Below are 24,504 nucleotides of genomic sequence, written 5' to 3' on the forward strand. Positions count from 1 at the left end.
GCAGCGCCCCCTTCCCGTTACGTGCATACCCTTCATTAAACAATGGCAATGGACAATAACATCAAGCTTACAAAAAATGCAGTGAAGCTATATACTGATGGTGAAAAGATCTGGAGCATTGATAACCATGTTTTGGCCTACACAGGATCCATATATCAACATTTGTAAGTCTGCGCCGGCGTCTGTAAAACCTGAAATGATTAATACAGTCAAGCAACTTGACTGTATTGTGGGGACTAATGCTGGACAGTAGAACAATGTTGTACAGTCGTACCGTGATAAACTGTATGATGTAGATTTTTCCATGCCACGGGTTTCTCATAGGGCAATCGGTTAGTCCCGCTATAAACGGAGGTTCGCCGGGAACGTCTTAACGAAAGACTCGACATCAACGGACACAAAGAAACAGAATTTGTTGTATATAAAATATCAGTATAATGTGCGTGTCAAACTGATAAAGAGACGCGTGAAGACACCATTCAAATGTTCTTAATATCTCAATGTGTGTCTCCCTTTAACTAACATTAAAAACAACAACTCCAAACTTCAAATAAAAGTGAAACCTCCAAAGTTAGCGTAAATGGAAATCCAAAAGCTAAAACTTATAAAACAAAACTACATCTGCTTTAAGCAAACACAACATTTATGGGTGAACCAAAATAGAGGCTCGGCATGGCCAGGTGGTTAAGGGTCGCGGGTTCGAATGCCCGTCACACCAAACATGCTCGCCCTTTTAGTCGTGGGGACGTTATAATGTTTCCGTCAATCCCACTATTCGTTGGTACAAGAGTAGCCCAAGAGTTGGCGGTGGGTGGTGGTGACTAGCTGCCTTCCCTCTAATCTTACAATGCTAAATTAGGGATGGCTAGTGCAGATAGCTCTCGGTAGCTTTGCGCGAAATTCAAAACAGACAAACCTAAATAGAAGTTCATTATAAGTTAATCGGTGAACTCAGCAGATAGCCCGATGTGGCTATGTAATATGAAAACAAACATACGCACTATAAGTTAAATTTACCTTATTCTTAGCTATCAAGTTACTAATGAAACAAACATAAAAATAAATCATAAAAACGGTTATAAAATGTTATAATTAGTTTAGAATGTCTTTTAAGTTATAAATATCGCAGTTTAAATCATCATAGATACAGGTGTTAAAGTTAAAATTGATTGAAAAGGCTTAAATATAATAAACTCGATAAATTACCAGTTAATGAACTCCTTTTTTACGCGTACCAATACGAGGAAAGTTCAGGCATCTGCCTGAGCGACTTTTTGCGTCCAAATTAGAAACACTGATAAACAATAACTTCGAAAAACTTGAACATCTTAGCTTAGCTCACTGGAAAACACGTGGTACCTTCGTGTACAGCAATGATAACAATAGATGTTGTAATGCTCTGTCTAAGACAAAGAAGTCTTATACAATATACCAGTGTGTGTATCACCGCTACATTTCCATAATTAACATTACTTTACCAAGTACAAGAATACTAAACTTTAGATTGTCAACTAGTGAGTGATATGTTTCCCCCTTCTTTTTCGAGGCTTAACTTTAGTGGTTATGGTTGAAGAAATATTCATACTGTTAACTTTTAACTCGTGGTCGCATTGCTGCTTAATACTGTAATAATCTTACGCTTAGAAAAATTGTCTTTAATATGAAAACAACTGAACAATATTATATGTCTATTGACTGCTGGTATTTTTAATAATCGACAGTTAGTCTTAGTGAGTTCAAAAACGTTTGATTTTATATAATATAAATCGTCCGTCCAGTTTTAGGCCAGTGTAAAATATAATCAAGTTTATAAACTTTACTTGAGCCATAATATAGTAAGTTTTGGGCACAGTAGATAGCGCAATATGGTTTTGTTCTAACAAACCTGAATATGAAATTCTAAGCGCTGATTATAGTTAATTAGATGGGCAGATGTGTAGATAACTGAACTTGTGAGTAGATGGGTATTGTAACGACTGAAATAGAAAGTTGCGGAAGAGACGAGTACTAAAGGATTTATATTAACATAATTGTCGGAGTGTCGAACATGAGGCTATCGCGGAATGTCACTCTTCGTTGTTTCAAATTTCTTAAAATATATATATTATACTATTCTTATTTTAACACGGTAAATTTGCTGGTACTTTTATATTAGTTGTATATATATATACTCTTCAAAACAAGAAACGCAAAAGGGATATTTTTGTTATTTAAAGAGAAATATATGTAATAACGTTACAAGCTCAGAGTATGTGATGTTACACGTGTTAAGGCACTGATTGTCAGACCAAAATGACAATAAAAGTTGTGCACTTTGAAAACGGAGGAAAACATCGGATTTTTCGACAAAACGCATGCGTGTCCAATAAATTTGTTTGAGAGATCTGCATGTTTTGCAAGTGCAACATGTGCAAATTTCCTATAAAAATGACGGGTTCTCGGTTTCCATAGCTCAGTGTTAAGCCACCGACACGCAATACAGTTACGCCAAGACTGACTGTAGCACAACGCAACAACGCCATTGATCGATTGGAAGCAGGCGAATCTCGATCAGATGTTGCCAGAGCTGTGAATGTCTACCCAAGCACTATCACAAAGCTATGGAATCGTCACAAACAACATGGATCAACTCGTGACCGTCCACGATCTAGCAGACCTCGTGTGACCACGCCCGGACAAGATCGCAACATCCGGTTACGTCACCTTCGGGATAGGACCACCACTACGACGTCTACTGCCTTAACCATACCAGGGCTGCGTAGGATTTCCGATCAGACCGTACGCAACCGTCTACGAGATTCTTGGTCCCATGTGCAACCCATCATGGTGAACGTCAACGATGTTTTTCAACATGACAACGCCCGTCCTCACACAGCCCGACTCACCACTGTCTTCTTGAGACACCACAACATCAACGTTCTTCCCTGGCCCTCCAGATCACCAGATTAAAACCCCATCGAACATCTTTGGGACAAGTTGGACCGACGTCTGCGACGGCGACAACCTCAACCGCAGACTCTACCTCAGCTTGCAGCAGCTTTGCAGGCTGAGTGGACAGCCATTCCACAGGATGTGATTCGTCATCTCATTGCTTCCATGGGCAGGAGATGCCAAGCAGTTATTGATGCTCACGGGGGGCATACTCGTTATTGACGTTGAGTGACATTAAACTTCACCTAGTGAGCGTGGACTTCGCCTTTGCAGGCTTTGGATGTTCAGCAGTGAATGTGCAAAGTTTCACACATGTCATACAGAACTACCCGGAATAAACTTGTTAACAATTTGTCTCATATTTTGCCTTTTGCGTTTCTTTTTTTGAAGTGTATATATATAAAGTTGTATTAACAACGAGCGTCTACATTAGAAGAATTTTGTGTCTGTTTAACACAAGGTCGACGTGGCATCGCCAGGTGGTTAAGGCGCTGGACTCGCAATGTGAGGGTCGTAAGTTCGAATCATCGTCCTGCCAAACATGCTCGCCCTGTCAGCCCTGGGAAATTATAATGTGTGGATCAGTCTCACTATTTGTTGGTAAAAAAGTTAGTTGTGGGTGATAATAACTGGCTGCATTCCCTCTAGTCTTCTACTGCTATATTATGGATGGCTAATCTGGACAGTCCTCATGTAGCTTTCCTGAAATTAAACAGAAACTAACACAAGGTCATTTTGGCGAATGGTTTCCTGCAACCGTCTTTAAAAATAAAAAAATAAAGAAAAGAAAAAAGTTGAAAACCCAATAATATATTTTGCTATTGAGTTCTATTTTAGTTTATCTTCCAAACAAAAGTTTACAGTCTGTTTATCGGAGGGAACAAAACTAGGTCAGAAATTACTTACTCATGGATGAGCTCGTCGTCTGTTGGAGTATTCCTTTACATAATTCGGTTTTTGTAAGTAAACCTCGAGGGCTAACTAAAACTAGCTGATCATCTTATGCTATTTATAAGATCTCTTTTGGTTAAGCCATACTTCTCTATCTTAAAGGCTAATACGTGTTATGTGTCTTGGTACCAACTTAAACCTGGGAAGTGTGATACAAGAGACGACTTAACGACAGTATAGCATTATTTTGTTTGTTTCTTGGGTACCAGTAAGTGCAAGCATGACGTGTTAACGTTTGTAGGAAACTGATAAACGATTTTACAACGAAAAACTACGTTTCTTTCCTCCGGAAGACCTAATTCACATTTTTACTTCCAATAATCTAGTTTTCAGAGACTGTTTATTAGAATTTTACTTGTGAACAAGTGTGGTATTGATCACAACATACCAAAATGATGAACACGTTGTTTTAGATAAAACGATTTGAAATCTAACATTCATGCCGTAAAACCTTTATTCGTATGTATATTATGTACTAGTGTAACTATGAGTTTATGTTCTAAGTTTCTAACGATAAAGTGTATAACCTTCTTAGGCAATAATAACAAGTGACATAAAAAAAAACAAGGCATTGCCACTAAGAGAAAACAAACATTAAACAAGCAGCAATGACTTTCAAAACAAACATTAAACAAGCAGCAATGACTTTCAAAACAAACATTAAACAAGCAGCAGTGACTTTCAAAACAAACATTAAACAAGCAGCAATGACTTTCAAAACAAACATTAAACAAGCAGCAGTGACTTTCAAAACATTAAACCAGTAATATTGACTTGAAACCAAACATTCAACAATCAGCGTTAACTTTCAGAACAAACATTAAACAAGCAGCACTGGCTTTCAAAACAAACATTAAACAAGTAACATTGACTTTCAAAACAAACAGACAAGTATTGCTGACTTTCAAATCAAACATTGAAGCAGCACTGACTTTCAAAAGAAAGAAACAAATAAGACTGACTTCCAAAATAAACACTAAGTAATATTGACTTTCAAAACAAACACTAAACAAGCAGCACTGACTTTCAAAACAAACAGACAAGTAGGCCTGACTTTGAAATCAAACATTAAACAAGCAGCAATGACTTTCAAAACAAACATTAAACAAGCAGCAATGACTTTCAAAACAAACATTAAACAAGCAGCAATGACTTTCAAAACATACATTAAACAAGCAGCAATGACTTTCAAAACAAACATTAAACAAGCAGCAATGACTTTCAAAACAAACATTAAACAAGCAGCAATGACTTTCAAAACAAACAGACAAGTAGGCCTGACTTTGAAATCAAACATTAAACAAGCAGCAATGACTTTCAAAACAAACATTAAACAAGCAGCAATGACTTTCAAAACAAACATTAAACAAGCAGCAATGACTTTCAAAACATACATTAAACAAGCAGCAATGACTTTCAAAACAAACATTAAACAAGCAGCAATGACTTTCAAAACAAACATTAAACAAGCAGCAATGACTTTCAAAACATACATTAAACAAGCAGCAATGACTTTCAAAACAAACATTAAACAAGCAGCAGTGACTTTCAAAACATTAAACCAGTAATATTGACTTGAAACCAAACATTCAACAATCAGCGTTAACTTTCAAAACAAACATTAAACAAGCAGCACTGACTTTCAAAACAAACATTAAACAAGTAACATTGACTTTCAAAACAAACAGACAAGTATTGCTGACTTTCAAATCAAACATTGAAGCAGCACTGACTTTCAAAAGAAAGAAACAAATAAGACTGACTTCCAAAATAAACACTAAGTAATATTGACTTTCAAAACAAACACTAAACAAGCAGCACTGACTTTCAAAACAAACAGACAAGTAGGCCTGACTTTGAAATCAAACATTAAGCAAGTAACTTTGGCTTTCGAAACTAACATTTAAGAAGCAGCACTGACTTTCAAAAGTGATATTTTATGGTTTATCCTGAAAAACGGCAATTTGCTTGGTTTAATAGGAATATTGAATGTGTCGAGTCGAGGAGCCAAAAAAAAAAAACGTTCACGTTGTGGGAGTGTTTTTGTTGTTTTCATTCTAAGTGAACAAGAGTGGAGATAGGATGACTCTATAATATTGTGATTTTCATTAAACCAATAGAAATACTTTACTGTGTTAGTGCCATCTAGAAAACAAAAACACTCAAATAAGCAACCTCATAATAAAACAAGTCCAAAAACTGCAACCCTCAGTTCTCAAAACATTAAAGTGATTTAAAAGATAATAACAAACAAGACGAATTACGTTTGTTTTAAGCGAACTTGGTAACACTGGAGAAAGACTGGGATTTAATGAAACAATACAGCGAGAGTAACATTATCAGCTTACCCCAATTAAGAATGTATAAGTTTTGAGTAAAGTTTTTGGTTTTGTTTTGTTTTTTGAATTTCGCACAAAGCTACTCGAGGGCTATCTGCGCTAGCCGTCTCTAATTTAACACACTTGGCCATGCCGGGCCTTTGAGTAAAGACTTTGATCGTTGTATATATGTAAACCAGTGTGGTTATAAGTAAAATATGTCATTAGAACAGACTCAGTGTAGTTTGTATTCTATCGATGTTTTTCTCTTACACCGGCAAAGTGCACACGACCTTAGAAGGTAAGTGTTAAAACATTACCCTGGTTACTGAAGTACTTCCTCGTGCTTGTTGATAGGCTAAATGTGTATAATTAAACTAATACATGACATCACACTCAGCAGATTTGTACAACATATCTTTACGTTTCGTCACCCTTCTCTTAAATGTTTAGTCGCTATATTGTTATTTCTAAATATTATTCCCCAGTTGGTTCACGAACTTACGGTGCTAAAACCCAGGGTTCGATTAATCGCGATGGGCAGAACGCAAATAGCCCCTTGTGACAACGACAGTAAATTGAACTCGTCCGCAAAACTTACCAGTGAATGAAGGGCTGTGTATATGTGTGGCTGCTCCGGTCTTCCACAGTTTTATGCACCTAATTCGCGTTTCTTTTGAAACGGGAAGAAAAAAAATGTTATGCCCTGAGGACTTTTGACAGAAGTGTCAAATTATTATATACTACAGGAGAGGTTCGTGTAATCTTGAAATTGATGTCATATATAAGAACGATTCCTTAACTCTTGACTGCTAGTAAACAGTCAACAAATAATAATAGTAAGGAGAGTAGTTATTTTGCCCTCTCATTACTTACCCTACTTATCATCAGGAAAACAAAATTGTGTCACCAACAAGGAACACTTTGTAAAGAATACAAGTAGACTATTTGTAAAGCTCTTTTACACTACAGGTTCGTGACCACAGCATACAGCAGGATCTATATGTGGCACAAATGTTAGCACCAGTTACTGCACTACAGTGGTGGAGGAACATTGAAGAACACGAACTGATTTTTCAAGTTAAATACCTGGGGATCGTCCTTTATAATCACAAAGTATGTTTCGGTGTTGGCAGTTTTCAGTTGCGTGACATTTTCCACTCGTACAATATTTTCCTCTGAACAATTTTAGTTGGTGCATAACGTATGAGTAAAGCCACTGCTACTAATGACATCAGAACCCAATAACCCCAAACGATTTCGGAGGTCGGACTTTTATACTTCGTAAATAAATCGATTTTCTGAAGCACATACGTTATGGAGTTTCCTACTTTGTGATTGTTTAACCTTCGATCCTCTGTGATTTATTAACAGCAGTGTGAGGTTTAAAAAGGTAGACTGTTAAGTAGCGATACACCATCCTTTAAAGAAGTATAAACTGAAACCAAGTGGGACTCGAACCCTCAACAATATTTACGGTATTGATGTTGTAGCTAACGTAATTATACAACTAACGTCTCTATTATGACATACCCTAATAGGTAGTAAAATCAGACTTGTAGTGACAGGTAACAGTTACGTCATTCAGTGTCTCTTTCACCTACCTTTTAAGGAAATTTGGGGCTGGAATCTCGATAGCTTCCTGTCTTCAGAAAAATTTTCTTATTTAACCTCGTGCCTTAGAGACATGCTGTTACTATTCATAATGTAATACATTGTGTTTTATAGAGGTTATGTTACTGTTACAAAAGTCATACATCGTACATGATTGATATATTGTTACTGTTTTAAAGTGGTACACTGTACTTTACTGAGATGTTGCTACTGTTATTGTTAGATAGCTACGTGTCTTAATATTCCAGGCTTCGTAAAAGTTTGTTTGTTTACATGGTTTTACCATCACATATACATTTTTCTGTAAGAACTAAAATCCAGTTTTAGAAGAAAACTGAAGTTTACCGATGGGTTAATCTAGTTTAGTAGGTGTTGTGTATCTAGGGACGTGTATGTAACAGTAAACACACTAATTCACAATAGATGTTTAGTAGGTGTTGTGTATCTAGGGGCGTGTATGTAACAGTAAACACACTAATTCACAATAGATGTTTAGTAGGTGTTGTGTATCTAGGGACGTGTATGTAACAGTAAACACACTAATTCACAATAGATGTTTAGTAGGTGTTGTGTATCTAGGGACGTGTATGTCACAGTAAACACATTAATTCACAATAGATGTTTAGTAGGTGTTGTGTATCTAGGGACGTGTATGTCACAGTAAACACACTAATTCACAATAGATGTTTAGTAGGTGTTGTGTATCTAGGGACGTGTATGTCACAGTAAACACACTAATTCACAATAGATGTTTAGTAGGTGTTGTGTATCTAGGGACGTGTATGTCACAGTAAACACACTAATTCACAATAGATGTTTAGTAGGTGTTGTGTATCTAGGGACGTGTATGTAACAGTAAACACACTAATTCACAATAGATGTTTAGTAGGTGTTGTGTATCTAGGGACGTGTATGTCACAGTAAACACACTAATTCACAATAGATGTTTAGTAGGTGTTGTGTATCTAGGGACGTGTATGTAACAGTAAACACACTAATTCACAATAGATGTTTAGTAGGTGTTGTGTATCTAGGGACGTGTATGTCACAGTAAACACACTAATTCACAATAGATTTCTTAGTTCTTTTCTTTGTTATTATTCATCATCTTATAAGCCGGTTGTTCTTTAATTATTCTTAATTTATTTGTGAAACAATAACAGGAGGTTATTTCTTACATGATTCCATGAATGTTGTTAACTTTCTAACATTCGTAGAAAGAACTTGGATAGGGGCAGTGAAAGGTAGGATGTAGAGAAAAATAATGATATTTTGTAATGCGTTTTAAACTTTTTAGATGCTAAAAAGAGCGCTAGGACCCAAGTAGGACGATTAGTGCATTGCACTAAATGTTTACTTAGAATCCAGTAGTCATGTTTATTTAGAGTAATTCTAGTTTTATATACATTGAGAAGTGTATACAATAACTGAATGATTTATCATTTCAAATGCGTCATATACTTCATTTATAATTATAAATCATGCAAAGGAGTGGAGTAATTAGCCTAACATTTAGTGCATATGACCTGGAGTAATAATTACTTTCACACAACTGTAGTACATATAACCAAGTAGAATGGTTACTTTACCTAACATTTAGTATGCGTAATCATTTAGTAATATAACCTAATCAGTGTATTTGAATCCGACTTGCAGTACAGATAATCCAGAACTTTATTTCATTTCAATACTTAACGAATAAAAGCTAGATGATATCTCAGTTTAATCTGAAGTTCATTGGACCGTATCAGACGTGAACATTTACATATAAACATCACATTCCAAACATTCATTCAGTCGTGGGTTTCTAGTGACTAATAAAATGTTGATAGATTATAACTTATTCAAAGTAAACATCCCCTTGTTTTGCACTTCACGCCTGACCTAATTAGGCACTAAGAAAAAAACGACACAAAAAACATCCATTAAACTGTTTATGTCGTCGCTAAGTTTGCGTGTGACTTATTTGTTTAGTACGAGGTCATTTGCGTCGTTTCTTTCCCTCATGTCTCCTTCTAAACATTAGTACGATGTACTAATTGTAAAATATTTAGGCGATTGGCATCACGACATTGAACTACTGCACTACATACTTGTGCTGTCGAAAGAAAGGTGTTCCATTCCCGTGTTCGATTCTCTGTACAACGAGGAATACCCTCGACGGAGGAGCTCGTACGAACTGTTACATGTTTACTCTCTCATACAGGTTGATTACTTATTACGTTTTCCATATTGAACTTACTTTTTAATCTCTTGTGAACAGATAGTTTACTGTGGTTGGTGCTTCATTTAAGAATTACAGATATTTGTCTAAGTGTATACGCTTTTTAGTGTATTTTAAAGTATCTTTCGCGGGGTTACCATTATTGTGTAACTTTAATTTTTTTTTTCATTGCTCGTTCCCCAGTGGCTTAGCTGTACGCATGCGGGCTTCTAACGAAATGTGAGATTTAATCAGCCCTTTTATTTGACACGGCGCACACTGAGTAGAAACAGATTACTTTGGTTTACAAAATAAAAAAACTGTTAATTTTATCCTTATTAACAGTGGCTCAGCGGTATTTTTGTGTACTTATAACGTTAAAAACCATGTTTCTGATAATCGCGGTTAGCAAAGCACATTGTGAGGTTTGTGCTCAGGTACAAACAAACAAGTTAATAATGATGTATTGAATATGTGAGTATCCAAAAAAAGTCTGAAACGTAATATTTCCTAAATAATATAAGAGTTTCAAACATAAGATACTGCTGCCAACAATAGCTTTCCAGGTTTTCGCAAACACATTTATTAGTATATTTACGGAACAATCTTACTACAGTGGACGCAGCGTGTGTGTATATATCTGTGTACATGACCAAAAAAAAAATTATGTAGTGCCATCTATCGAGTTACACCACAAACAAAAACATATTTTTATACTTTAGGTATTCAAGATTCATACAATTAGAAAAATAACTGTGATGTGTGCAATAACATTTCTTTATCATAAAACACAAGTTTATATTAACGTATTATTCTCAAAACAAGGACACGACCTTCACTAGAACTGTACGTAAGTTCTTAAATTTATTTTTTTGAATAGAGGGTATCACGTTTACTATATAAAAACATTATATCAGCATAATTCGAAAACATTTATCAGAAATATCCATTTTAAAAAAATGTTCACTTTTTACAATTTATTGTTTCAATAAAGTGTGAATACATTGATTAGTAAACACTAGCACAAACAGGAACGAGTAGGGCGGCGTTTCAGCTAGTACATTTTAATTTAAATTTTCTAATAATTATTGTTTTTGCTTACCAAAATACTGAGATTAGTTAATGCTAAAGACATAAGCATAGTATTAAAATAGTGGTTTCATCTGTAATCTGTTTTTGATTACTTTTAGAGATGAAATGTTTTTTTTCATAAAATTGAAATTATATAGTAATACTTTACTGCCATCCTTTGGTCATAAATTGAAACATGTAAATTTATAACTTGCTTAGAGCTAAATCCTGTAAATTTGACAAATACAGTCTCATTAGCCAAAAATGTGATTAATTAGCTGGAAATATATGATCATACATGGGTTATTTTTAATTTCATTTTATTGAGATAACATCTTCGTAATATGACTCAAAATTCTGTTACATTTCTTGTTTCTTCGTAGAGACTGTATTTAGAATAATATTGTAATTAACTATTTGAAACAGTAGCCGAGATAGATATACTCACAAAACGAAAATAATTACAATACGATCAAAACAATTTGGATCAATCTTTACTCCATTTTCATCTATGACTTTTTATGATGAACTTCAAATAAAAATGTGCACACACAAATATATATATATATAACATTTTTGAAAGCATGTCTATCTATACGGGATAGATTTGAATCGAATCGTTCCAACTGTTATGTTTCCCTCAACGAAGAGCTATAGGTTCGAATCCCACCCGGTCATTGTTTTAACTTCTTTAAATAAAATTGCCCGACATGCACACGTGGTTTAGGAGCTCGACTAGTAATTTGAGGGTCGCTGGTTCGAATCTCCGTCACACCAAACATTCTCATCCTTTCAGCCGTGGGGACTTTATAATATGACGGTTAATCCCACTACTCGTTGGTAAAAGAGTAGCCCAAGAGTTGGCAGTGGGTGTTGATAACTGTTTGCCTTCCCTGTAGTCTTGCACTGCTAAATTATGGACCCAGATATTCCTCATGTAGATTTGCGCGAAATTCCAAAAACGAATAAACAAACAATCTGCAGATAAAATATAATATAGCAGGATAGTAAGTCGCCCGTTAAGCATTTGTGCGCATACATATAATATATTCTCAATGAAATAACAGTAAATATTTACAATACTTATTTGTTAACTGTCGAGTTATCCATAATATTCCTACAACAGGAATGGAATCCCAAAATGTAACGTTATGAGCTGTCAAGCTTACCACTGAGTGACTATAATAAATTACCTTTCAACAAAGTTATTAAACTTAACTACTTAATTACATGTTAAACTTCAGCCAACTAAAACGTCTTCTGGACGTAAACTCTTCATTGATTCAGAAACTGATATGTTATATTTCTGCCCAGTTAAGGGTCATTCCTGAATAACTGTTAAAAACAAATGTTAATTATTGCTTGATACCCACGCTACAAATATTTAGCTGATTCAAGACAACCCAATCAAATTGTTATAAGCTACGTTTGTAATTTTGTAATTGAAGTGTCAGCTATAGGAAGCTTCGAGTCTTAACGATGACGAGCGAATCAAAAGGTCTAAGAAAGAAACAATTGGCCAATAACACATGAACGTTATAAGAATGTGACGTAAATGGTACATTCAAAACTGTGCTATAAATTCGGGTTAATTGTAAAGTACGTAAATTAGATCGAAAGATAGTCACAAAGTTGATAAAGTTTCTCTTCTAGTTAGTGTTTAAACAGTCAGTGTGCTTTTGTAAACGATTTGTGTTCACATTCGCGCCAGTCGAGTTCCTTTGTACGAGTAAGTTGATTCACTCTACCTTAGTTAACCTCTTTTTAAAACGTAGGCTTACAATAATGCAAGCGTTCAAGCTTGTATGAACTTTGTTTGTTCTTGAATTTTGCACAAAGCTACACGAGGGCTATCTGCGCTACCCGTCCCTAATTTAGCAGTGTAAGACTAGAGCGAAGGCAGCTAGTCATCACCACCCATCATCAACTCTCAGGTTACTCTTTTACCAACGAATAGTGGGATTGACCGTCACTTTATAACGCACCCAAGGCTGAAAGGGCGAGCATGTTTGGTGCGACGGGGATTCGAACCCGCGACTCTCAGATTACGAGTCGAACGCCTTAATCCACCTGGCCATGCCGGGCCTGTATGAACTTTAAAAGAAGAAATAAACCAATTCATTATAACTGACTTGGATTAACTTTGAATTATTTTCACCAGATAGTTTAAAAGAATGTGCAAGTGAAAGAACAACCCTATAATAATATTATGAAATTGAATAAAGATAAATCTAATTGAAGACAAGATCAAGGAAACTATTGGAGAAGTACAGAAAGATTATAACAATAAGTTTGTAGATTTGTTTGAAATAAAGCATAAAGCTACACGATGGAATATACGTGTTTTGCCCACTACGGGTATCGAAACCCGGTTTATAGTGGTGCGATTCTGCAGACATACCATTGTGCCACTGTGGGTGAGTAATATTGAGAAAGTATAGAAAAGTTGAAATTACAACAAAGTAAAAAAGGACATTGACGAGGTAGAAAAATGTGTCATTGGGTTAGGAAACACCATCAGTAACAGAATAAAACATTTGAAAGATGAAATATTGAATGTGAACACTAAAACAACTACACCACTCAATAGTTCTAATCTGGAGCATCATCTAATACAAAATATGGAATAGGAGAGTTTACTGGTCTACATCTGTTATCACTACTGCTATACCAGATATTACTGAATGACGTTTCTGTACTGCTCTAGCTATGATATCATCAAATTCATTTCCAGAAGTTCGTTGGGTAGATTAAACTGGCCAATAGAGAAAGTGTTAGACTTTGATGGGAAAGTACCATGGTAAAATAATTTACAAAGTGAATGAGTGGAATAGTTAACAAGAACCGCCATCTTTGAGAATATTTAGTAACTTTCTACATAAGAGCTGTAACAAGTATCAAATTTTGATTGCTGTCTTATCGTACAGGTTAGGATTGTTACACCAAAAGGAAGAATCCAGAATACAGTTCTTGAAATGGGTATAGGGAAAAGATGAGAACTCTGAGCTTGACCAAAATGTGGAAAGGCTTGTTCAATTATATTATCCAGATGCTCTTTGTAAAATGATGAATTTGTTGGCATGTAACAAATTTATAGGTGCTATTGCAAATGAAGCTTTGAGAATCAGGACAAAGCAAAATTTATGCGCATCTTCAAAGGACACTCTGCAGTTGGTGATAAAACTAGAATCTGTTTAGATCACGGTTTGAAACATTATGGATACCAACATGAAGCGATAGGACTGCCACATCGAATAATACTGAAGCATCAAACCCATACTGACGATAGTTTTGAAGAGCTAAAATGAACGGTTAGACAGCCTATTACACAAAATGTAGTAAATAAATCACAAGACAGTAAACATTTGAAGTGTTACTTAAAAAAAACATATTACAGGGAACTGAAGACTTAAGTTTCTATGGAATAAAAAATCCTCCTACAAGGTAACAGAAAGGGGAGTTGATATAGACGTGGCAAACCTAACCATTACAGTCGAGACAAAACAAAAACAGTTGTTAATGATCGAAGTAAAAAATACCCCAAGGATGAGCCATGAAGCTAAATAAATGACAAGAACAAAGAGCTAACCAGATAGGAATTAGCTGGACTCGTAGGGAAGGCTTCAGTTAGCAGTACCCAATCTACCCCAAATAAGATAAGGTCACTTTCTAATGAAATTAGTTGATGGGAAATCATGCAGAATTTTAATCAACATAGGTTCTACAGCTACAATATATATATTTCGACTTGAACTGGTAATGAAACTTGATAAACTGCCTCCAAATACGAATAAAAAGGAGTAGTACACTAACAAGTGAACATAAGGTTCCAGCAAGAGGAAGATTACCAGTTTATAGGAGACTTCTACACGCCTCAAGACTTGTGGGTTATTGACATCGAGGAAGAGTGTATATTGAAAATCAACTTCTCGCAGAAGCATGGATGACAGGTTATGCTAGTTTTACAACCCGTTACCAGGAAATTCTTATGTACTATATGACACAGGAATTGACCTTCCTGTGATAAGGAGAGCAGTTGTTGTAAAATAACTGAAATACTCATACCAGAAATTATTAAAAATAATTGGGCTGTAATAGAACCGGACAATCCAGTGTGTCTGTTATAAATTAATGATTATTAGAACTGAAGAATAAATATGTAATTTTTAGAATCACGAATGTAACAAACCATAAGATACAATTCAAATCTGGATGGAGCATTGCAAGACGTGAGGTTTGTAACGGATTTATTATTACTTAATTATTTTAATATGTATGTTTGTTTCGGTTAAATACATACTTTGAAATGCATGTTATATATACTGTTAGATGTGCATTGCGAAATTTCCGCCTATTCAATAAAGTTGTAGAAGATTTTCAAGTTAAGAATTAGCAGTGTATATACGCATGTAAATATTAGTATTATTACCTTAGCTGAAATTTCAAGAATCTACCCTAATGATTATAAAATATAACCATCGCAACACACGGAGAGACAGTACATAATGTTGGTTTGCTACAGTTTGTATACTCTAATACTTCGGAAGCTATAACTGAGATTAACATTTATCAGTTAGGAAACTACAGATATTTGAACGCGAATGTTTATAGATTTAGAATATTACAAACCGTTCAACTTCAGTGGATTACTATTAGACATAAATATTTCTACGAAAACAATAGCTAACTTCAGTGGTAAAATTCACTTTTAAATTAGTTTGCCGTGTATGGAAATGAACATCAGATAATGTGGGGTTATGATCTTCCACTGTTACTGATGAATTACTGTCTGTAAAATAACTTAAAAGTGCCTTGTGTACTTTCATCTTTACAGACTTGCAAAAAATATGTAGAGATTAACAAGTACCATCGATGATAATCTGATGTCAGTCAAAAAAAAACTTAAATCAGTTAATGATAAAATGACGAGGGTAAGAGTGTAAATTTCGTGTATTTGGATTTTCAGAAAGCATTTGACAAGGTACCACACAAAAAGCTTGTAAAAATTACCTTTATAGGTGTGGAGGATAAATTAGCAAATTGGATAGAAGATGGAAGAAAGTCGAGGGTTGTTATAAGTGTAGTTCACTCATATTGGATTAATGTTACATGTGCTCAGAGCTCAGTTTTAGGATCTTCGCATTTTTGGTTTACATCAGTCACATAGATGAAGAAATAGCTGTTTTTCTTATAACATCGGGATATCTGTGTCTACCGAGAGGAATTGAACCCCTGATTTTAGCGTTGTAAATCCGTAGACTTACCGCAGTGCCAGCGGAGGAATGAAGAAGTAGTCAATAAGTTACTTAAATTAGCTGATGATATCAAGGTCTTGGATGTTTCTGGCTGTGAAGAGGATGCTGTTGATTGGTTTTAATTATAATAAATTCAAAATAGTGCATGTGGGTTATCATAATTTGAATTATAAGTATAATTTTGATGGGAATAACCTTAACAGTATTATAAAGGAAAGGAATCTTTGTGTAATAACTGATCAGTCTAAAGCCATCCAAGCATCGTGCTGTTGCTAGTAGCAGGGAGAACAGGATTTTAGGTTGTATCTATAGAAACACTGAATACAAGCCTAAAGAAGTTAGAATTTCATTGTAAAGATCACTGGTTAGGTCATACTTGAAATCTTGTGTTCAATCTTGGTCTCCTTGTTTTAAAAGAGATGCTGAATTGTTGGAAATGATTCGGAGAAAGGTTACTAGAATGGTGCCTGAGATGGAGGGGCTTAAATCTCTGAAATTGTTTTTCTCTTGAAAAAAGATGACAGGTGATCTGATTGAGGTGTTTAACATTGTAAAAGGAATTGACAGTGTTGATACATCATCGTTGATTTTTTCAAAATTAACGGCTATAACAGTAGGACTAGTGGACACAAATATATATTTTTTTGTAAGGCAGGATTCGTATTCAACTAAGAGTTTTATTTTTATTAAGGTGGTTGGCCTTTGGATGTTGTGGAAGTAGTAGATTTAAGTGAGTTTAATGGAAAGATTGATAGATATATGAATGATAAGGGCTGGCTTTAAAATTTTTTTAAATTATTTATTAATAGTTTAATTTATAGGATGGAACAGCTGAGATGGACCAATAGGTCCCAAGTTGGCTCAATGCGTTATCTGGAAACTGATTTATTAACACTCCTACGAAAAGACGTTTCTAGTCCTGATTTCTCCAAGCCCGTTCCCCTGGCTGTGGTTTCGCTAGATAGTAGATAGGGACAGTGGGAATCTCGTTAATCCATTCATTAATGGATTTAAATGGCAATTTCATTTAAATACAAAATTATTAGCCTAATATTAATAACCTTTCAAGTTGCTCTGGGGCCTATTAGGCCCCACTTTTCGTAGGAGTGTTAAACTATGTTAACTTTATCATACAGAATGCATTTGCGCAAGTTATCTAGATAAAACCAAAACTAAAACCTTAATGTTGATAAAGATTGTACGAAAGGCTTCTGACAGTTGCTCTCTGAAACTAGTCTAGACAGGTACTAAAGAGAGAATCAGACAGGTCGTTTTACTGGTTTAGAATATAGAAAGCGTAATTTAGTTTAGTTTCAAAAAAAGAAAATGGGGTTACCCGTAATCCTATCTCAAGTAGAATTATGTTTGTTTTTTAATTCTGCGCAAAGCTACACGAGGGCTATCTGCACCCCTAATTTAGCAGTATAACACTAGAGAAAAGCACCTAGTAATCACCACCTACCGCCAACGTTTGGGCTACTCTTTTACCAACGAATAGTTTGATTGACCGTCACATTATAACGCCTCCACAGCTGAAAGGGCGAGCATGTTTGGTGTGACGGGAATTCGAACCCGCGACTCTCAAATTACGAGTCGAGCGCCTTAACAACCTGGCCATGCAGGGCCTATTATGCAAGTTCACACACCCAATGAAATAAGAAATACATCTTCTAGTTTATTAAGTATGTTACATGTTCTTGATCTTCAGGTTATTTTCATGTTAATTTTTATTTTTTCCAAAAATTACTAGTCATTTTTACTAAACTATAATCGTCGAAATTGAAAGGTTTTTGTTGGGTGCGAATTTTTAATTTGGGAATTTATAATATCAAATTATTACAGTAAAAAAAAAACTTTAATCTCTGTAATCAAAGATTTATTGACTTGAAATAAGATGTTTAATAAATAATCTGCTCAGTATAGAGTAGCGCGTGCGATTGACTCTATCAGGTCTAAACGTACACAGGTCACAATGACGTAACGTGCATACGTATTAGGTGATGTCATACTTTTATGTTAAAAAATATCGCACACATACACAATAATTCAACAACAATGTATATTTTATTAAATAGTTAATAAATCTCCGCATGAAAACTCTAATATTCAGAATTAATATCAAACTACAAGAGAAAGAATAAAACTCTGATATATTTATTTACAAACTCATAAATTCTAAGATTACTACTCTCGAATAGTATAAACAGAATTGCTAAAACCAGAACATAAAACTTTAAAGAATATATAACCGACAAAATGCCATTAAGTTCTGTGACTGGAGACGTTGAATTTCATTTCTGTATTTCTTTTTTAATAATATCGTGTGTAAACTATGTCTTGGAAAGTTACTGGATGGTTATCATTTGTTACTTACTCATCATTATAACTTGAACAACTTACTTCGCTACTTATATTAAGGAATATTTTCTTTACTTATATGTTAGTAGGGTATATCAAAACTTTCTAGATTAAATATAGTTATCACCGTCATTTACTCATATTTAATTTGTATTAAAAGGTAAAAGACATCACTGTCAATATTATATCAAAGAGTCACTAGATGGCAGGCTTGTTTAGAATTTAGTGTCTTCAAAGCCTCAAAAAATAACAAGTTTTAACACTCCTACGAAAAGACGTTTCTAGTCCTGATTTCTCCAAGCCTGTTCCCCTGGCTGTGGTTTCGCTAGATAGTAGATAGGGACAGTGGGAATCTCGTTAATCCATTCATTAATGGATTTAAATGGCAATTTCATTTAAATACAAAATTATTAGCCTAATATTAATAACCTTTCAAGTTGCTCTGGGGCCTATTAGGCCCCACTTTTCGTAGGAGTGTTAATATTTTATATAAAAGTTAAACCAAAACATAAAACAATTTCAATAACTTGTTGAAAATATTATTTAAAAACATTTTAATAAAAAAATGTAAATTTCACTTAAGCATAATTACAATAAAACTTCCAATAATGTTGAAATTTCTTTCATATTTTAAAAGAAACTCGTACACATATTAAAATTACGGGAAATTATGCAGCACAAACTATATTACTGTTTTATATCTAACAAACCCAAATCGCTCTTTTTTTAAATTATGTAGAGTATAACGTAAAGATAAGACAATGAAGTGCGACCAAATCTCATGCGAGGGCGTAAAAGACACTAAACTGACGGTGGTCTTTATTTTTGAATGAATAACATAAGCCTACAACAGTTTTAACGAACTATGCACTACTTTCTGCACTGTCTTGGAAATAATAAATAAATAGATAGAGTGGTTCATTTTTGTTCTGTTGTCTTTCATGCAGAAAAATTAACACAAGGGCTGTCTGTGCTTTGCACATCACGGAAATCTAAACAAAGTTTCCAGTATGGTAAATCCGTAGACATAATACTGTGCCACCAGAGGGCTATAAATCCTATATCATAAGAATTAACTTTACTTGTACAGATGATGTGCGATTTTGCAGCATGAAGTCATTCAATGGATTAAAAATGAAAGAATACATTTGTATTTCGAACACCGTACTAACAGTATGAATAATAAATAAACATGTAAAAAAATCAAACCCCACAAATAAAATGTCTCAGTTTATTTGTGTCTTTCTCAAGATGATTTTTTGTCACTGGATTTACATGCTGTTTTTTGTTTGGATATGAATTTTTGGTTTGGGTTTGTGTGTGTGTGTCTTTGACAGTATAAATGTTTTTTGCCCCTCCCCCATATATATATATACAAATTTTAGCTTGGGTTTATGTGTGCTTTGACATGCTAAATGTGTTTTTTTTTTTTTTATCACTGGATATGCATGCAGTTATTTCTTTGATGTTCATGTGTGCCTTTGACAAGATAAATTATTTTTTGTCACTGGATATATATACAATTTTTGTTTGGTATATGTGTGCATCTTTTACAAGCAAAATGGTTTTCTTGTCACTACATATATCTTAAGTTTTTTTGTTTGGGTTCATGTGTGCCTTCGACAAGATAAATTATTAATTTTGTCACTGGATATATACATACAATTTTTTGTTTGGATATATGTGTGTGTCTTTCACAAGCAAAATGGTTTTATTGTCACTAGATATATTTTCAGTTTTTTAGTTGGGTTTGTGTGCATCTTTAACAAGATAAATGGTTTTCTCAATGTGTTTGTACATTTTTTTCTTTTAATTAGTTATATGGGCTTTTTTTTGCTTTTTTGGCTAACCCTTATTGACCACTGAAACATGAGGTCAGAATGACCCATGTTGGTTTTTCAAGTATATATTCCAACACAGCCGGTGCTGTTCTCTACCTAATATTTTCTGTATGATACCATCAATCATTTATCGAGTGTTAAACAGAACTGATGTACTGTCATAGTTCTCTATCCTACTGTTGTTTGTTTGTTTGTTGTCTGTGGGTTATTAAGACCCCACTCTAGAAGTTGAGTGTTAATGTCATATTACCAGACACCATAATACACTGCTAGTTTAATGTTTTGTTAATTATCACAATTATTGAACATAAATCTCAAAATAAACAATATACTTAAAGTAAAAACGAGAGCAAGGAATTACTAAAGTGAATGAATTTTTGATTATTAAAACTCAGAAAAGTTACCCACACATACATACATATATATAATTCAATTCACATAATTATGTTTATATTACTTTAATTTCCTATTCAAATACCATGAATGCTTTCAAAATGTTTTCCAAACTTTAATTAATGCTAATGCTCAATAATACACATTTTAACCCAGACAACTATTGATGGACTGAAGATTTCAACAATGACTAAATGCAAATATTAAATCTAGAAATTGAATTTTGTTAAAACATATCTTAATTTTTGAACTTCTGTAGTAGTATAATTAAATTAATAATGTCAGTATATGAAGATATGACATGTTAAAATACATGTAAAATTATAGACTAAATCCAAACTTGAAACAATAAAAGCCGAATTTTCTTAAGCCTCTCATTTTTTAACTGACGTACTAAGGATTTGATACACAGTATTTCTGCATGTATACCTTGTACTAGAAAAAAACTGTGTGCAAAACAAGTCAGTAAAGTTTTCTATAACATGAGTAATATAAATGTACTGACTGTTTGTATGGCTACAAATATCCACACTCACACCTAGAATACAGCAGCTAACCATTAGTAGGTGAAATTCTAGCATTTCTATATATATATATATATATATATCACAGAAGATCAGTTATGCCAATACCACCACCCCTTCACCCATCATAAAAACAAAACAAATTAGCTATATATAAAAACACACACCCCTGTATAACGTGTACAAATCAACTAAAGTTTTAATGATAATTATTCTAGAAAATACTCATTATATTCAGGTTTACATTTCTGGCCTTATCACCCAATCAGATGCCACATGAATAATTTGTCTAACCAAGTAATAATGAATACTCAAATCAAATCACTTTTGGTTATTTTATGAATTACTTACAGCATGCTTTCATTTCAAATTACACTTTGAACTCCCAAAATGCACCATTTATAAAATTATTTTACACTACAACTCCTGAAGCTATGTATTATTTTGTTCTGAATATATAGACTAAAAATATGTTTATGATCAGAGTTTGAGAATCATTCACCAGATAACTTTAATAAAGTATTAGAATTAATCTGAATTATGTACATATTAAGCCTTTGTAGAAAGGAGACAGCACTATGAACAAAATGTTTACCTCAGGGCTTAAAAGGAGATCAAAGTTCAAATATGTGAACCTCCCCCTCTCTTATTTTGCATAGGTTAGTAGAAAGTAGGCAAGTACCTGAGGATTGGAAAGTCACTAATATTACTGTTGTTTTGTAAAGGAGATAAGATTTGCCCTGGAAATTATAGGCCAGTTATTCTATTTGATGTCTGTAGTGGAAAAAGTCTTTCAGTCTTCCTTGATGAAGAGAAACCCACTTGAAATAAAAATGTATCTCTGAATTACTTACTGGTTTGGATATTAACACTTTTATTGATAAGCAGAGGACAATGTTTCAACCATTCTAGGTCATCTTCACAAAGATGACCTAGGGAGGTTGAAACATTGTTCTCTGCTTATCAATAAAAGTGTTAATATCCAAACCAGCCATTCTGAGATCTATTTTTCTTTCAGAGTTTGATAAGAGAAGCTTTACAAAATCATTTAGTGAAATATATTACAAAAAAAAGTCAACATGGAGTTACTAATGGGAAAGCTTATTTTACCAATCTGGTGTTAAACTTTTTTGAGGATATAAGATGCACAAATATTTAACAAGATAATCAATGATTTGAACTGGGGAAAGACAAGGTCAGTGGATTATAAAATGGTTGGTGAGAAAACAAAATAAGACTGTTATTAGTGGAGTCCAGTCAAACTCAACACTTGTAATCAATGGGGTGAGTGCACAAAACTTTGCTTTATTTCGTGTATATTAACAATATTGATAGGGCTATCATAAGTTAGCCAACGAACTTAACCCCAATGCATTTTTATCTGTATTGAGGATGCTGAAATACTGAATTAACTGGGTTAATTGCTAAGATGGGTAAATATGATTTTTTATCATACAAATAACAAGATAATTCATTAAGACTATCGTGATTTAGAACACACATTTTATGCATAGGAACCTGTTCAATAACTCGACTGAAGAAAGTTACTTTGAGATAGAAATGGATAAGCCACTAAAGTCACTGAGGCAGTGCTCTGTTGATAATAGTAAAGCTAAAATAATTTGAAAGTGTATTTGTAAACATACTGATTGAGTCAAAAGAGGTAATATCTCAAATCACTGGTTAGGCTTCATATTGAATACTGCATGGTTTTGGTATACTTATTTAGAAAAAGATACTGACCTGTTGGGCAATATTCAGACGAGGCCTAACAGAATTCCATGGCTATAAGGGTTAGAGTATATAGATAAGGTATAATCTTGTTCCTTTTGAGAAAGGTATGGAAAGTTATGGCCTACTGTTGAGGAGAACAGGTCCTTTGTTATCCTTTAAAAAAATTAAAATTCCCAAGTGACTGGCTCATGGAAAATGTTGGCATTGGCATTAGTATAGTCTATAGCTATATAAAAGTGTTCTAAAGATGAAATCAGTGATTTCCTGACATATAAAATTAAGTTAAATTTTTTTTCATAAGTGGGCACTTACTGACCATATAATTATTTCTATGAATACAAACCATTTCAGAGCCTAATACTTATACATTTTTATTCTGAGTTTCTCAACTATACACTGACGAATGCTTACTTGGTAATCAAAATATTAACAACAAATTCTTGGTAATTTAATTTTCAACTTTATGCAAAAATGACAGTTTTATAAGTAAATTGCAGTCTGCATCTCAAGGTTAATGTGAGAATACAACCAGTAAGGCTTTGTGATGTCACATGAACAAGTCCATATTAACTGTTACAAACTCCTAACTCTGAGCATAGTCAATAGATAACATGTCCAGTTTACACAAGAAAGACTGGATGGTAAACAAAACTATCCTATAGAAAGCTATGTATATTATTTGAAGAAATTAGAAGCATTTGTTTCTTGATGTATGTTCTTGTAAGAAACAAAGACAAATAAAATCATCCTATAATTCCTTACTAAAATAGAAATGTTTCTTATTGAAGTATCCTTGAAAGACTGGGTGAAAAATGAAAGTTCAATGAAATAACAAAAACAACTACATAATTATAGAAATAGTTTTCAGGGTTTTGAATATAAAATTATTTTCAATCTACAAGAAAAAAGTTCTTAAATACACAAAATGACACTTTCTTTAACACAAACCACTCTCAAAGTTTTATTTGGAAATTCTAAACTGTAACAAATTTATGCAGTAAATAAATTTTATGTCAAAATCAACTTAGAGCAAGCACTTTTGAACAATGCATACAAACTATATGAAATAAACTCATGATATCATTTAACTTCTATATTCTTGAGATTAAACTTAGCTTGCAGGATCTTGCAATTCCTCATCACCTTGGTCAAGAAGCATGTGCTCAGATGCCCTAATTCGAAGTCTTCTGGGCAGTGGCTGGCACAGTTTGTAACGTACAAGGGCATAAATGGAAGCTGAGAACAGGATGATTACTAGAAGAGGAACCAGAGTGGCCATCAGAATGACCTTAAGAGATGAACTGGCTGTAA

The 24,504-nt window shown here is 33.9% G+C and overlaps 1 protein-coding gene across 4 annotated transcripts in view; it reads right to left on the minus strand.

Annotated features, from left to right (window-relative positions):
* Positions 1-23,341, minus strand: part of LOC143230552 (uncharacterized) — a 28,690-nt gene extending 5,349 nt beyond the window's left edge. The window contains exon 1 of one of the 4 annotated variants that reach the window (XM_076464306.1): positions 23,203-23,341. Coding sequence is in view for 1 of the 4 variants with exons in the window: in XM_076464305.1 (XP_076320420.1) it covers positions 7,077-7,088 (12 nt within the window). In the remaining 3 variants the exon portion in view is untranslated. Of the gene's footprint in view, positions 1-3,837; positions 4,035-6,801; positions 6,973-7,076; positions 7,224-23,202 lie in introns of those variants that run through there. The other 3 variants (XM_076464305.1, XM_076464307.1, XM_076464308.1) reach the window with 3 other exon arrangements.
* Between the last annotated feature and the right edge of the window lie 1,163 nt (positions 23,342-24,504).

The sequence above is a fragment of the Tachypleus tridentatus genome, chromosome 10 (assembly GCF_004210375.1).
Source record: "Tachypleus tridentatus isolate NWPU-2018 chromosome 10, ASM421037v1, whole genome shotgun sequence".
NCBI classification, from domain to species: Eukaryota; Metazoa; Arthropoda; class Merostomata; order Xiphosura; family Limulidae; genus Tachypleus; species Tachypleus tridentatus.